The sequence below is a fragment of the Mastacembelus armatus genome, chromosome 18 (assembly GCF_900324485.2).
Source record: "Mastacembelus armatus chromosome 18, fMasArm1.2, whole genome shotgun sequence".
Lineage (NCBI taxonomy): Eukaryota > Metazoa > Chordata > Actinopteri > Synbranchiformes > Mastacembelidae > Mastacembelus > Mastacembelus armatus.
Genome location: NC_046650.1, coordinates 10,153,888 through 10,168,125, shown reverse-complemented (window position 1 = coordinate 10,168,125; position 14,238 = coordinate 10,153,888). Strand labels below are relative to the sequence as shown.

At 41.5% G+C, this 14,238-nt stretch overlaps 1 protein-coding gene across 2 annotated transcripts; it reads left to right on the top strand.

Annotated features, from left to right (window-relative positions):
* The first annotated feature begins 3,018 nt into the window (after nt 1-3,018).
* kcnj10a (potassium inwardly rectifying channel subfamily J member 10a) lies at nt 3,019-14,036 on the top strand. 2 transcript variants are annotated; one of them, XM_026329351.2, is made up of 6 exons: nt 3,019-3,621; nt 7,598-7,987; nt 8,349-8,560; nt 9,286-9,417; nt 9,772-9,949; nt 12,099-14,036. In XM_026329351.2, exons 2-6 carry the CDS (start codon nt 7,612-7,614, stop codon nt 12,506-12,508), a joined length of 1,308 nt encoding a protein of 435 aa, XP_026185136.1. In that variant the 5' UTR covers nt 3,019-3,621; nt 7,598-7,611; the 3' UTR covers nt 12,509-14,036. The 2 variants fall into 2 exon arrangements, with proteins under 2 accessions (XP_026185136.1, XP_026185125.1); XM_026329340.2 differs by lacking the exon at nt 3,019-3,621 and having other exon boundaries at nt 7,040-7,987.
* Nucleotides 14,037-14,238: the final 202 nt, after the last annotated feature.

Sequence of the window (14,238 nt, the reverse complement as noted above, 5' to 3'; positions counted from 1 at the left end):
GTTGTTGGACCTTGTGTTGCTGTGGTTCGGCACTGACGCACCGTACAAAATCTCAGTGTTTGTCAGCTGCCTCTCTGTTCGGGTTCTGGCTTCTTCATATCTCTTGTTCGTTTTAAGGACAGCTGGGAATTTTGTCTGATAAACCTGTGTGAGTCACTGACCTGTCTCCCCGGTTATAGCTAATACGCCTTTGGCTCAGCCAATGAATGAGGGCCATCTGACTGCAGTAAAATGACACAGTGTAACTCATAACATGTTCCCCAGTTGTTTTTTTTTATTTTACAGTCAATCGCAATGTCAATACCTGTGTTCTTGAAGACTCTCCCATTACAAACTCTGATATCAGGAAAAACACAGCAGCCATGAAAAACACAGACTGTTTATAAGCTTCACTGGTAGCAATTTTATTTATTCAGATTTATGCCATAGCCAGAACTACAAACAATACTAATATTTATGTACTTAAAAGTCCTTGTACTTTAGACGAACATGTGTGCTGAAAGGTAAAAACATTTCAGACCAAATTTAAAAAGAAAACTACCACTCAGCATGGTTTTATATTTCCTTACAAACTCCATACAAATACATATGACATAGCCAGACGTGTTCTCCATTCCACATGGAGCATGGTGGATATGTGCAAATATTTTTAGCGCTGAAATACTAGTCTTGCTTTTCTCTGGCATTGGCACTTTTCTGAAAACATAGAGAATTGGTTGTTCTGATCACAGTGTCCTACGATACAAGCAAATATATGCCCAGTTGCCATAACAAAGTTACATAACTTTCATGGTCGAATCGACCATGTGGGAAAAACTGTGTGTAAAAGGTTGATCTGACTTTGATCCATGATTGGACATGAACGTTTTCATTGGAACAGAAGTTACAAGTCGAGTTCTTAGAAAATTTGCCACAATTTTAAAACGATAGAAGCATTTGCTGTTTACAAGTTACACATAAATATACTATATGTGTATGTATGGATGTATGGACAGTAATGCTAGTTAGATATTTCATTCAGCAAAATTTAACAACTTTGAATTTTGCAGAGAATCTAGCTCTTTACCTTTTTCCTTGTGTTAATGTAATGTGTATGCAAATTATTTCAATGCATATTGTCTCACTTATACTGTGCCTCTGAGGAGTGTGTGCATGTGAGAGATAACCACCAGATGGAGTGAGTGATTCATGTTAAACTTATCTATTGTGGTTTTGTCAACTTTAAAAAGGTATTTAACACCAGTCACTTAAAAACCACAACATCTTGCATATATCCTGTCTCATTAATGCAGAGCATGAACAGCCACAGAAGAAAAAAACACCCATTTGGGAAAGTAAGAGAATCTGCAAAGGAGGTGTTTTGTGTTGCTTGTGTGTGTGTGTGTGTGTGTGTGCGTGCGTGCGTGTGTGTGTGTGTGTGTGTGTGTGTGTGTAGGGGTAATGGAGCGCATTTGAAATGACAGACTAGAAAGAGAAACAAAAGTGGAGCTCAACTTGATGGAAACACAATCTTCATCCCGGGGCCAAAGAGACAGCTCCACAAAGAAAGGGGTGGAAGAAAGGAAGACGGAGGTGCCAAAAGACACGAGCCTTCCGACTGGTCATCACCGTCACTCCGCCATCACCTCTTTCTTTCTCTCCTTCCTCCCAACCTCCTCTTTCATCATCTCTCCACAATCTGGCCTCTAGTGCTTCTGTTCCTGCCTGTTTCACTTCCTTCCTGTTTTTCTTTGTGTACTCTTACATCTCATTGTCTTTCCATCACATACTTTTTCTAAAAGTCTCATCAGTCTGCAAACAAAAGAAAAACAGTGTCGCGCTTAGAGTTAAATATGACACAGAGCAATACTGAGCCTCAGGGTGCATAGTACAGAGTTCAGTACAATATTGGAACATATGAGTCTGGCCTTTTCTCATTTAAAAGGGTGACAAACTCATTCTGAAGAGATTATGGGAAACATACATCTGTTTAACATTTAATCTGCAGTTCAGCATCTCTCTAATGATCTTAAAAATCTTGATAGATTTGTTTGAACTATATTAATCAGCTGCTTTATGACTTCAGGTGAAGCTCTTCACCCAGCAGGCCGAGGATGAAAGAAGCCATAAAAGACACATATAACCTAGGCTCCTGTTGATGGAGGGCCCCATTGCTCTGGGTAAGTGGAGCCCCAAACTCTGCAGGGCCAGAGAAGGTGATGAGGAGGAACAACAACCGCTGGAAGGTGGGAGGGGCCCTCGCAGATTGATGTGTGTGAAACCAGCCGGGCTAAATATCGCCCAGCTCTGGGTTTATTGTGCAGCGTGTCTCTACTGCAGATTCATGTCTCTGGGGTTTGCCTGGGGTCTCTCATCTGAACATACAGTAAATTTAACTCCTGTCAAAACAGCATTAAAAGGCGAGCTTTGAATGGTGCACTGACACAATGCCCTTTTTACTTTCTATAAAAAACTCTATGTATAGACACAGACTAACTCTGTAAGGACGTAGACCTTATACCTTGTTATATTCATTTGTTAGCTGTTGCATAATCTCATAATACAGATGTAGTGTATACTGTCGTTCACCTGTGGAATCATAATATTTTAAAGTGAATAGCAAATATGTTGATCATTTTTTCATATTGTTTCAGTAGTGATTAGTAGTAGTTTCAGAAATAAGTCATCCTGGTCATCCTGTACGGTCCATTCAAAGCAGGACCATGACTTTACCTCACGACCCCCCTCCGTGCAGGCGGACGTGGCACAGCTTCACAGAAATACACCGACTTTGTCCATTCACGGCACGCTTGCCAACGCAAAACTGAGCATAAGAGCCAAGTACAGAAGAAAAAGGCACTGTTTTCTTTTCTGTCTTTCATTTGTAAATACCTCAGCTACAGCGCAACAACTTCCAGGCTTGTATCTTACAGGCATCAAACATTTACATGAGAAAGTTGACAAAGGCTGAAACAGCGGAGGAGGCTTCACAACAAAGAGGCCCATTTATAGCGTACAGTCAGAGAGGGAGGGTAGGAGGAGAAGCTGGGAGGAGAGTTGAATTAATGAATTAAAAATGCTGTGAAACAGCGGCTGACTGAATGCTTTTGGGTTTATATAGAGGGGCATGCAGGGGGTCCTGGAGGAGTGGACAGCACAAGCTTCTTTGACTTCTCTCGGTCCGGACACACAGGGATGCCTCTCCGCTTCACATGCGAGAAGAACTGCAAGCTGTGCTCATCTGGTTACATAATGAACCAGTAACAGGGAGCTGGAACCGGTACCACCAGTACCAGTGTGCTGGGAGACACTGACTGACCGCTGGCTAGTCCTCATCCAGGCCTCTCTTCTGACGGGTTTCATGTTTTTTCCTCCTGAGAGCTTTTCCTTTTTGAAATAAAGGATGACACCGGTGTAGAAGAACTCCATAAGAAAACTAAGAAAATAATGTGATGTCAAAGTGAGAGGTCATGCAAAAAAAACAAAACATGTGTGCGCTCTCAATAAGTGTACATCATTCAGAACCCTGAGGCATTGTCTTGACTTGACTGTGAGCTGTAGCTTTTCACGTTTACTAGACAGTGAAAATCATTAGGTTTTTTCGGTTTCAAAGGTCTGGTCAAAGTGAAAGTCAACAGAAAGGTAAGAGACACAGACTCATTTCTCATCTTTATCTGTTGTATCTGCTTCTTCCTATCAAGACACAGCTTCTCTCACAGCTTATGTGACTTCTGTGGTTCCATGAATGTTGGTGTAATTATAACACTATTTATTTCAATATAACCAAATGCATTCAACTAAAGAGCCCTGCAATATACATATAAGAGCTTCTATATTTACCATACTGCATTTAATAATACACTTGTCCACTATGTGCTTGTTTTTGGCTGTGATGTTGTTATTCTATCCTTACACTAGTTCATCCCTGAGTGTTATGATGTTGGAAATGATCAGAGACGATCAGAGGTCAACAAACATGTGCTCAGTCCTCTAAAATCTATTGTTGTGTTTACGACGCAGAGGGATATTAGCAGTGTGTAAGAATAAACACTGTCAAATCTGTGCCACTCTCTGTGCCACAGATTTACAGCAGAGAGTCAAGTCTGCGACCGACTTGAACGAAAGCCGTAAATGTCAGGACTAAATTATTGCCCAGTCGCCGGCAGCTGCTTTCCATTGTTTAATTTAGATCAATGTCATAAGTCTTCAGCAACTAATTCTGGACATAGACGTGGAGGAGACCGGTTTGGGGAAGTGTTAGATTTAGGTAGCGGTTCACTGGGTGCAGACACATTCAGACATAAATCTGATCACCATGGTTACCACTCACTTTTACTTCCTGTTGTTACTGTAAAATCCACATTAAGTTAAATGAAGCACAAATCAGCCACAACACAAATAAAAGTGCCAATGAATTACATTTACACACAAGCAATTATATTTATGGGAAATATCAAAAAATGATGTGTGTTATCACCAAACATGAGCAAACCTGAGCAAACATAAATTAGAAACCTTTTATAAAGTGTACATAGTTCAACCAGGACTCCTTTGAACCAGCATTACTATGATCGCCCTATAACTACATGAAACATGTTTTATATTATTTAAAGTGCAGTGTATCCGCTCCTTAATATTTGCCATATTTGCTGTTGTCAAGCAGTTTTTTTTTTTTCCACAGAAATCCTCAAGTTTTTGGGCTTCAGAGACAGTTTTGGGGTTTCTGGGGTATCAGGTCTCATAGAGGACCAAGATTTAAATGATCAGATGTTATTCAAGCGCAGAAAAAAAGAATAATTGTGTGTGTCTGTGGGAGCTCTTCTTCTTACTCCTAGAAGTTATACATATGATAGAAGTTAGTTTTGAGTGTGTAAGGTGATTTTTCTTTTGTTTTAGCTTACTTCAAGAGCTGATTTCTCTGTGGCCTCACTTGCACCTAACAGTGATGATAGATTGTGTTTCTGTGCACAAATCACTGCTAATTCGCTGTGAATATAAAGAGACTGTGAGACAACAGTAGCTCATTTGTATGGCAATGTGTGGTGCTTAGTTTGGCTCCAGTAAGTTTGTGCTTTTTATCGTCTGGTGCTGGCTGAGCAGATGCAGTTTTGGCGCGGCCTGTGTTAATGTTTGGACAGTCCTTTCAGTCCGGTGCAGAGTCTGCAGTGGTGTGGACGGCGTTCACAACCATTCAACTTGTGCTGTATTGAGCCTTTTCATAGCGGTGTACTTCCTGCTAGGGGTTTTTATGGATGTGCAGGGGTGCCGAGTAGAAGGGATTACTCTCTCCTCTGGAATACTAATGACCATCTTTTGTCACTGACCTGTTTCTTCCACCTTCACTCCACATACCTCTTCCACTCTTTTGTCACCCGATCCTCAATTCTCTCTCAATCCTCCCATCAAAACCAATTATTCTCTCTCTTCTTCCTCCCATCGCGGCCCACTCACAATGCCAGGCACCGCGCACTCACACGCAATCAAACGCACACCACACAAACACACATGATTCGACGCTCAGGCCCGCTCTCCTCTCCCCGTCTAACTTGCTCTCGTTTCACTCACTCACTCACCCAGTCGTATTTTTCAATGGTGGCTTTTGTCCCTTTCATCTCTTCGAAAACAAAAGATTCTTGTGAAAACAGGACAGAATGAAGGAGAGGGAAGGACAGAGAGGAAGAAATCCTAACCTTGAGTGTGGTCATCCAATGGTCACTCTACCAGAGAGAGAATCCATCACTGTCAAACTGATACTGTCTGTAACATTTTTGAATTATTATATTCAAATATAATATATATTATATTCTTGCAGCTTTACTAAAAACTGCAACTACTCTAGAAAATCTCAATTTTAACTTGTGTACTTGATTTTAAAGCTGCACCAGTCAGTACTTGGATGCAAACAATGGAAAAAAATGACTATGTAATATAAGAGAAGCTGCACACAGACAACATTATCATTAGGTTTCCATGAGGGTGGAGTGGGGTAAAACATTGTTGGTGAATTGGTATCTTCCAGCTTCTGATTGGCTGAACACACCTGGTCCACGTAATCAGCAGTGGGTGGTGCAGGGATAGTTGGAAAACAAGCAGGACAGTGAACCTGGAAGAACATGGGTTTGATTTTTTGTTGATTTATCAAAAAATGCTGATGGTGCCCTGTGTTAGCTAAATTTGTAAATGGCCAATACATTTGGCATAATATATTCATATCAACAGATTAATGTCTTTAGTAGAAACAAAGGAAATATGGCCTGAGTGCAACAGTCAGGGTAGGGAGGTTAGAAAATATGTGTAAAGTGTAAAGTATTTACAATATGTGTAGGCAGGAGCTCTGTGGGGTTCAGAGTTCAGCTGGAGATGGATGCTCTCTACCACATGGGCCTCCTCTTGACCCCCCCCCCCCCACCCTCCACATCTTAGTATTCAGAACACAGACATCAACACAGATCTCTATTCATTCCCTCAGTGTGTGCTCCGGCATGGAGAGAGGAGAGAGTAGGGTCAGAAAGGACAGGAAAGGACAGAGCGTATCAGATCACCCGGTTTCTAGGCTCTTGTTTGTGTTGTTTTGTTTTTGGGTTTGTTATATTCACTCCAGAAAGCAGAGGCAGCTTGAGACAAAAGGGCCATTTAGCAAACTGTGAGTGAGGGCAACACAGAAGGACAGAAAAAGAAAGACATGGAGAAAGATAAACTGCAGCGTAGAATAGGGAAACACTGACAGGACTGCAGAGGGGACGATCTATGCAGTGACAATTAGTGTGGGACTCCTCTTATTTACACTTGTACTGTCTCATCACATGACACCACAACTCTGACACTGGCATTCACTTTATACCTGCATGACAAGCACTTGTGTTGAGTAATACGTGATGCTGGAGTCGCATGGGAATAAAAGATCACCCATATGAGTGTTAATTTGCTGCTGTAACAGATGCTTTAGAGATGTGATCACAATCATCCACATCTTTACTGTATGTAATAGCAAAGTCATGATAAATACCCAGGTTTCACAGCCAATAAGTGAAAGGTAGAGTATGAAAAGAGCTTTAAGCAAAGTGGGAAAGGGGCGGTCACCAGTTGGAGATCACAATGACCATTTAGTTTCTTACTGTGTTTTATGTGTGGAATAACAGTCAGTAGTGTGTCCTCATCCCAATTCATTAGCCATCTTGCGCAACTGACATGTGAATGAGCCACCATTATCATGCTTTTAATGTGAAAGAACAGCTGTGCTTTCATGCTGAAAGAGGGCTTTTATTTTGACAAAGCCAGCTGCCTCCAGTGAAAGGAGAAAGAGGGGCTTAAATGGACCACCGTGGACAGCACCGAAACCGTCCGGTTAAAAAAATGTGCTTCTAATCTCCTTCTTCTTCTTCGTCATTATCTACCTCTCCCCCAGAATGTTCCACTCTGCCATTTGTCTCATTCATGTGGTTATTTTCTGTTTTTGTGCACCATCCTGCCCCTTTTTCATTTGAACTCACCTGCTGTTCATTTGGAGCCCTCACAATCTGCAGCCTTTCTCCTCGCCATCTTTCTCCTCTTCTTTTCTCTTCAACCATACCTGCCCTCTTCTTCTTACCACCTGTCTCTACTGTCTGTCTCCAACCAGCTGCAGCACCAGTCATGACCTCAGCCACCCCCCCCTCCTCTGAAGGCTCTTCCCCTCAGAAAGTATGCCACTCTCAGACGCAGACGGACATCACCAAGCCCCTGCTGGCCTCCACGGGGGGGACTGGGGGCGCAACTGCAGGTGGAGGAGCTGGAGGCCCCAATGCTCTGCGAAGGAGGCGCCGTGTCCTCTCCAAAGATGGGCGAAGCAACGTACGCATCGAGCACGTAAGTGGGCGAAGTGCACTTTACCTCCGCGACCTGTGGACAACTTTTCTGGACATGCAGTGGCGCTACAAGTTCTTCCTGTTCTCTGCTACCTTTGCTGGGACCTGGTTCCTCTTTGGAGTGCTTTGGTACCTGGTGGCAAGGGTTCATGGAGACCTGCTGGGTAAGGATGAGAGACTTTTATACAGTAGAACCAGCAGAAATAGTAAAAACAAAAATCAGTAAAAACTACAGAGGACAATGTGTTAAAGGTCATTCGACGCCAGTTAGAACATCTTTACCACTTGTCCGCACTTCTCTATTCCAGTAAAGCAACACTGTCTTGAAACTGACACAAAGGTTAATTTCTCACACTGCAGACGTGGAAGTGCACAAGTGCTTTTCGTGATTGGTTAACAATGAAGAAAGACACAGAAATGTGGAAAGAGCATGAGAAAATGTTCACTGAAGGACAAAATGTTTCTTGATAGTTTGTACATAGCCCTAATTCATGATCATCTATTCTTCCTCCCCACCTCCTCCAGAGTTTGACCCTCCCTCAAACCACACGCCCTGTGTAATGGAGGTGAAGACCCTGACCGGGGCTTTCCTCTTCTCTCTGGAGTCTCAGACCACGATTGGCTACGGTTTCCGGTGCATCACCGAGGAATGTCCCGTTGCCATCGTCCTGCTCATCTTTCAGCTGGTCATCACCATGGTCATGGAGATCTTTATCACTGGCACCTTCCTTGCAAAGGTAGTCACGTGTAGCTTTAGGTCTGCAGAAAAACCACAAAGAGTAATTGTCAAAGAGGTGGAGCTCATTAGAAATTTAGTGGCAGGCACTGTACTCTGCTGTCTTCTTTATTCTAGTCCAGGACTTGCCTAGATTTGCAGCAGGTTTAGATAAGTTTTGAGCTTCTACACATAGTAGCATGGTAACTGAAAGGGCTAAAATTAAGCATTATGCTGATATGTATTTTTACCTCTTGTGGTTGCATTTGACCATCTTGTACCACACTGCTCCTTCAATGTGCAGCTTTATTTTGTATTAATGTAAATGCACTAATTGCATTTGCTTAAATATTGTTTCTATATATTAAAGGATCTTTTGGTATTTTATGATTGTGTTGAAAAGTCATCTGGGGACATTGCAACTCACTGGTGGCTCAAAGATTTTTTTATAAACCCTCTAAGTTATCAGTTCTGCTTCCGGACTGTGCCTGTGTTGAGCATTACCACATCAAACTGTGGAAAGCATCACTATCTCAACAGTTTCTCCCTCTCTAGCAGTCTAACCACTTTTTATTTTTATGTTCCTGTATGTTGCACTTTCCTTTTCTGAACATAGCTTATTGTAGCTTATTATAGGGCAGGTTATCTTGTACATAGAGAACTCAAATGGCCTGTAAATGAAAATATTGTAAATATGCGGTAACAGGAATATACTACTAAGGCTGACATGTTTTTCTTCTCCTGCAGGTTGCTCGCCCCAAAAAGAGAGGCGAGACGGTGAAGTTTAGTCAACACGCTGTTGTATCAAACCATGAGGGGCGGCCCTGCCTCATGATCCGAGTGGCCAACATGCGTAAAAGCCTATTATTAGGATGCCAGGTATGCAAACAAAAGCCCCTATTGAACATATTCTATTTGTGTAGCAGTCTGATTTTATTATTTGCATAGGTGATGTGACAACTAAGTAACCCTCCACTCATCAAATGGGCTTTGTAGTCTCAGCTAGGCTTTCTTCCTATAAGTGGTTAATGTGCACCTGTAGTAAGTAAATCCATTTGAATGCTTGCTGGTGTGAAATGTAGTGACTCAAGCATTGACTGAACATGTCAGTCAGGACGTGTCGCTCTTGATGGAGGCCTTGGCCGTGGCAGGTATTAAACCTGGGGCCTTTTGGTTACAGGATACCTTCTGCAACCTCTTGGCTACATTTACTGACTCCATCTTGGCTCCCAGGTGACGGGGAAGTTACTTCAGACATCACTGACAAAGGAGGGAGAGACGGTGCGGCTGGACCAGCGCAATGTGCCTTTCCAGGTGGACACATCCAGCGACAGCCCCTTTCTCATCATCCCCCTGACCTTCTATCACATCATTGATGACAACAGCCCCCTCAGAGCCTGGGCAGCAAAAGGTAGACTGTAGAGCCCTCTGCACAGTCCAAGATGGGTCTTAGAAATTTTGGAAATCTATTGAAAGTTGATATAAAACTTTAGGTTTATTATATTAAATGGTTCATTTTTTCATGAATATTGATATATAGACAATTTCATAATTACAAGTGAAAACAGTGTCACCACTTTTGCTTGTATTATTGGAAACTATGAAATTCAAATACCAATAAACTTTAGCAACAGCAATTACTTAAAGACAAAATGTCCAGTGTGCGTCATTAAAAAGCTGATTTCTTTATTTTAAATCAAGATTTTCATGTTTCTTGAGGGTTTACATTACAGTCAGTATAGATGTGTATGTAGGTGTGCTGGTATTTACAGTCATGTGCTGCGTGCTTGGAGTTGGACTGCTACGGCACTGGAGGAGCAGGTTTCTTTGGCTGGAATGTGTGTGAGCATGATTGCCAGGGACACCCCTCATTAGAGGACAATGCTGTACAGTGCAGGGTGCTGACACGAAACCTGCAAAGATCCAACCACAGCAGCACAGATCTCTCAGCAGTGGAAGCCACAAAGGCAGCAGAGCTAACTTGACTGATCAAATCACAGTAAATCGCTGTATCATTTACACTGCAGTCTTCTGTTGACGGTGCCTATCGTTTCATTTCTTCATTTCCAGATAGTATAATTATTGCCATATTAATAGGATTATAAATAGTAGAAGGGCACTGAGCATTTGATACAAGCTTCCACTGGAATATCATGTGAATTTCCTCCATGCGAGACATTCAATAAGAAGACCTGGACACGTGGTGTTAGTCCATGGGAGAGATGTCACTATGGTCCAAATGACTGAGCTCTAGTATCAGCACAACCCCCTCAACCACACAGCATTGTCATATATGTCATTCCACAAACAGACAAAAACTGAGGATGTTGGTTAACACTCTATTAACCCAATCAATGTTCTCTGGCAAAGAACTGCCAGAGAAACTATTCTGAAAGTTTCGGTTTTCTTCATATCAGATCTCTGTGGTTGCCGTGTGCTCTGAACAGCTATAGATAAGCAGGCAGGAAGTCTAAAATGTCACACAAGTTAACAGAATACAAGTGGCTGAAACAAGGCAGGGGATTAAACGCTACAGCAGGAATTTAGAGGAATGCACAACCTGGCAACGAGGACCATTTCTCTGTACTAGTCAGGTGCCACCTAAATTTACTGTGTAATATAGATGGAGCCCTCGTTAGAGAATCCCTCAACCATGTTTGTGTTGCTGTGAGTCCAAGCAGTTGCTAAACATTGTGTTTTGGCCCTGGTGGGAGCGGTACTGCATCTGGGTTAGGCTAAGGACTGTTCACACAGATGAGCCTGTTGATGCAGGTGTGCTCTTGTGTCGGTGCATATGTCTTTTAACGTATCCTTTGTGTTACGGTGTTTGTGCATTGACAAATGACAAATACATTCTGCACACGCTTTTAAAATATGTTAAAAGTCTTTTAAAGGAATGTTTCCAACATGCGGGAGCTTTTACTTTCTGTGTGAGTGTGTGTCTCTTTCACTACTCACACACAATCTTTTTTACTGAATGAATCAATCTGTGACCCAGGCTACAAATTTTCAATACAGTGCAGGCTGGATGCAACAACTAAAACACTGTGGTGCCCACTGAGGCCGTATCATCTGTGCCCAAACACTGATTGTTAATATATAGTGACAGTGGATCCAATAACATAAAAGGATCAGTAAAGCTAATTTTAGCACGGCTTTGGTTTTCTGCCTCACAGCTCACAACAACTCACTTCCAGCTGTAGCAGCCAGCTGTTCTCTAATAAATCCACTCTACCTTCTTCTCTCTGCTCCAAACGGCTCCTAATTTCTAGCTTTACTCATGTCATAATTACTGTGGTTTATAAAACCTAAGTCCTCGTCATAAGCTGCATATGGACTGTTTTGTTTTTTACACAAGAGCGGTCAATTTTAAAGCTGGTTTTCAGTTTCTTTTTTACTGTAACATAATTGTAAAGGGGTGAAAACCACAAAATCAGTTCCTGTCTGAAAAGGCCCAAACTAATATGGAAATATATGGTTTGCTTTAAAACTACTAATTGTTTCTAAAGGTTTTTAAAGTCTAGATATGAAAAACGTTATCGTTATCTTCTGTCCTCCAGGTGGTGGCTGGACAGACCCAGAGTTGGCTGACTTTGAGCTGCTGGTGATTATGAGCGCCACGGTTGAGCCGACCTCCGCCACCTGCCAGGTGCGAACGTCGTACCTTCCAGACGAGATCCTCTGGGGCTACGAATTCCCCCCTGTTGTCTCCCTGTCCCCCTCAGGAAAGTACGTGGCAGATTTTGCCTTCTTTGATAAAGTGGCCAAAACCAAAACCCCTCCACATTTCAAGCAGGCCCTGCCGCCGAGCCCTCCGTCACAGGCTTCACATTTCCATGGCGACAAGGAGGATGGGACAGCTGCGGAGAAGATGCAACTGGAGGAGAGCTACAGGGGAGAGGAGAGGAGGCGAGAAAGGGGGCGCATCAGGGACAGCAGCCCGCTGAGTGTGAGGATTAGTAATGTTTGAAGGAAAAAAAGAAGAGGTTGTGGAAAGTTGATGTGAAACTGAAATATGGTAAAAACAAAGAAAAAAAAAGAAAAGAAGCTGCTGCTCAACAGAACACATGAAAACAATAAGTCTCCCACACGCAACACTCTGCCTACACACATTTAAACTGTGGACCTTATGACAGGAAAATAAACACCTGTGTGCTGCATTTCCGGGCCTACTAACCACACAGGCGCACTACCAATGTGCTGTTGCAACCACAGGTTTTTAGAGAAGACACTGTCAGCAACTGCAAAGAAAACAACTTACAAACCTGATATGTAAATTGTGCAGCACTATATTCATTTTTCACTTTCATGAAAGGACATGGTTTACTGTAACTGGTGGATACTCAAAACCCTGCAAAAATCTTTTTTTAAGCCACTTTCATTTTCACTTTTACAGATCACAGGGTAGTTGTAATAACACAACCTGATTGCAATTGAAGCTGGTTTAGAAATGAATGTGTCTTTCTAGGAGAAGGAATATCACTGAACTTGATTCTGGTAATTGAACTAAAGGATTTAAACTGGAAATAAGCTAAAAAGAAAATTAAGAACGTAAGAAGTCACTTACATCTAAATTTACAGATTTTATGGAGCAAAGTTGAACCTCTGAATTGGATGTTAATCACAAGAATTACTGTACTGTTTTTCTTTTTTTTATTAATAAAATGCCTGAAAAAGGTTATTTTTTAATGAAGGAATATTACATATTTTATATACCCGATAGTTTTTAACAACATCGTTACTTCTTAGACATGAGAATATTGTGCTCTTTGATATGAATGTTAAATATGTTCAATAATAATAATACTAAAAGCACTTTAACTTGAAGGAAACGTGGCATTTCACATAAAGGAAATAACTGATCTAACTCTGAAATGTAATGCACTGTAGTAAAGGGGGTTATATGTTTTTGTTTGAGTGTGTGTTTTTTGTATTTTTTTTGTTCTTTGTTTGTTTGCAAATGCTTAACATTGTGTGTGATAATACTATTTTGCATGAATCTTTTTTGTGAAAAGTTTCAAATGTCATGCACAGTATGTGTTTTAATGTACAGTATGTGTGAAAATATTTTTTCCTACGTTCATTTCTTTATGTCGTGACATTTGATAAACAACGTTACTTCTGTACATTACAGCACGCCCCATGTTTCACTGCTGCCACTGAGACATCTGAATTTCAAAGTAAAGGTCTTCGGTTGGTAGGAACTTTTTTTTATACTTAAATGTGTTTTTGTTTCCATAGTCAAGAAAGCATGTTATTGCCTGATGTTGATTGTTAAAAAATATAAAGTGCTATTCAAATGAAATCCTGCACTGCTACAAACAACTCCAATGAGTAATACATAATACATGTAATACCATAAAGCACACCGGAAAAGAATGACTCAAATTACTGGAACATATCAGTCTAACTGGTAATGTATTTTTAAGTGCCTCTTAATAAATTTGCTATTTACAATAAAACTTTATGTGTTTGCACAAAACAGAAAGATTTTTGTTAGCCTCCAACCAGAATATACATAAGAGAAAAAAAAAACACCCAAAACAGTGGTAATATTTTCTCATAATCATTTCCATCCATCCATCCATCATCTATACCTGCTTATTCCTAACCAGAGTCACAGGGATCTGCTGGAGCCTATCCCAGCTCTCTCTGGGTGAAAGGCAGGGGTACACCCTGGACAGGTCCCCAGTCCATCAC

Bases quoted from the DNA above. Each gene is read 5' to 3' on its own strand.
- kcnj10a (XM_026329340.2), top strand. From the start codon at position 7,414: ATGTGGTTATTTTCTGTTTTTGTGCACCATCCTGCCCCTTTTTCATTT. The intron at 7,988-8,348 runs GTAAGGATGAGA...CACCTCCTCCAG, and splicing joins GGTTCATGGAGACCTGCTGG to AGTTTGACCCTCCCTCAAAC. The intron at 9,418-9,771 runs GTATGCAAACAA...CTTGGCTCCCAG, and splicing joins GCCTATTATTAGGATGCCAG to GTGACGGGGAAGTTACTTCA.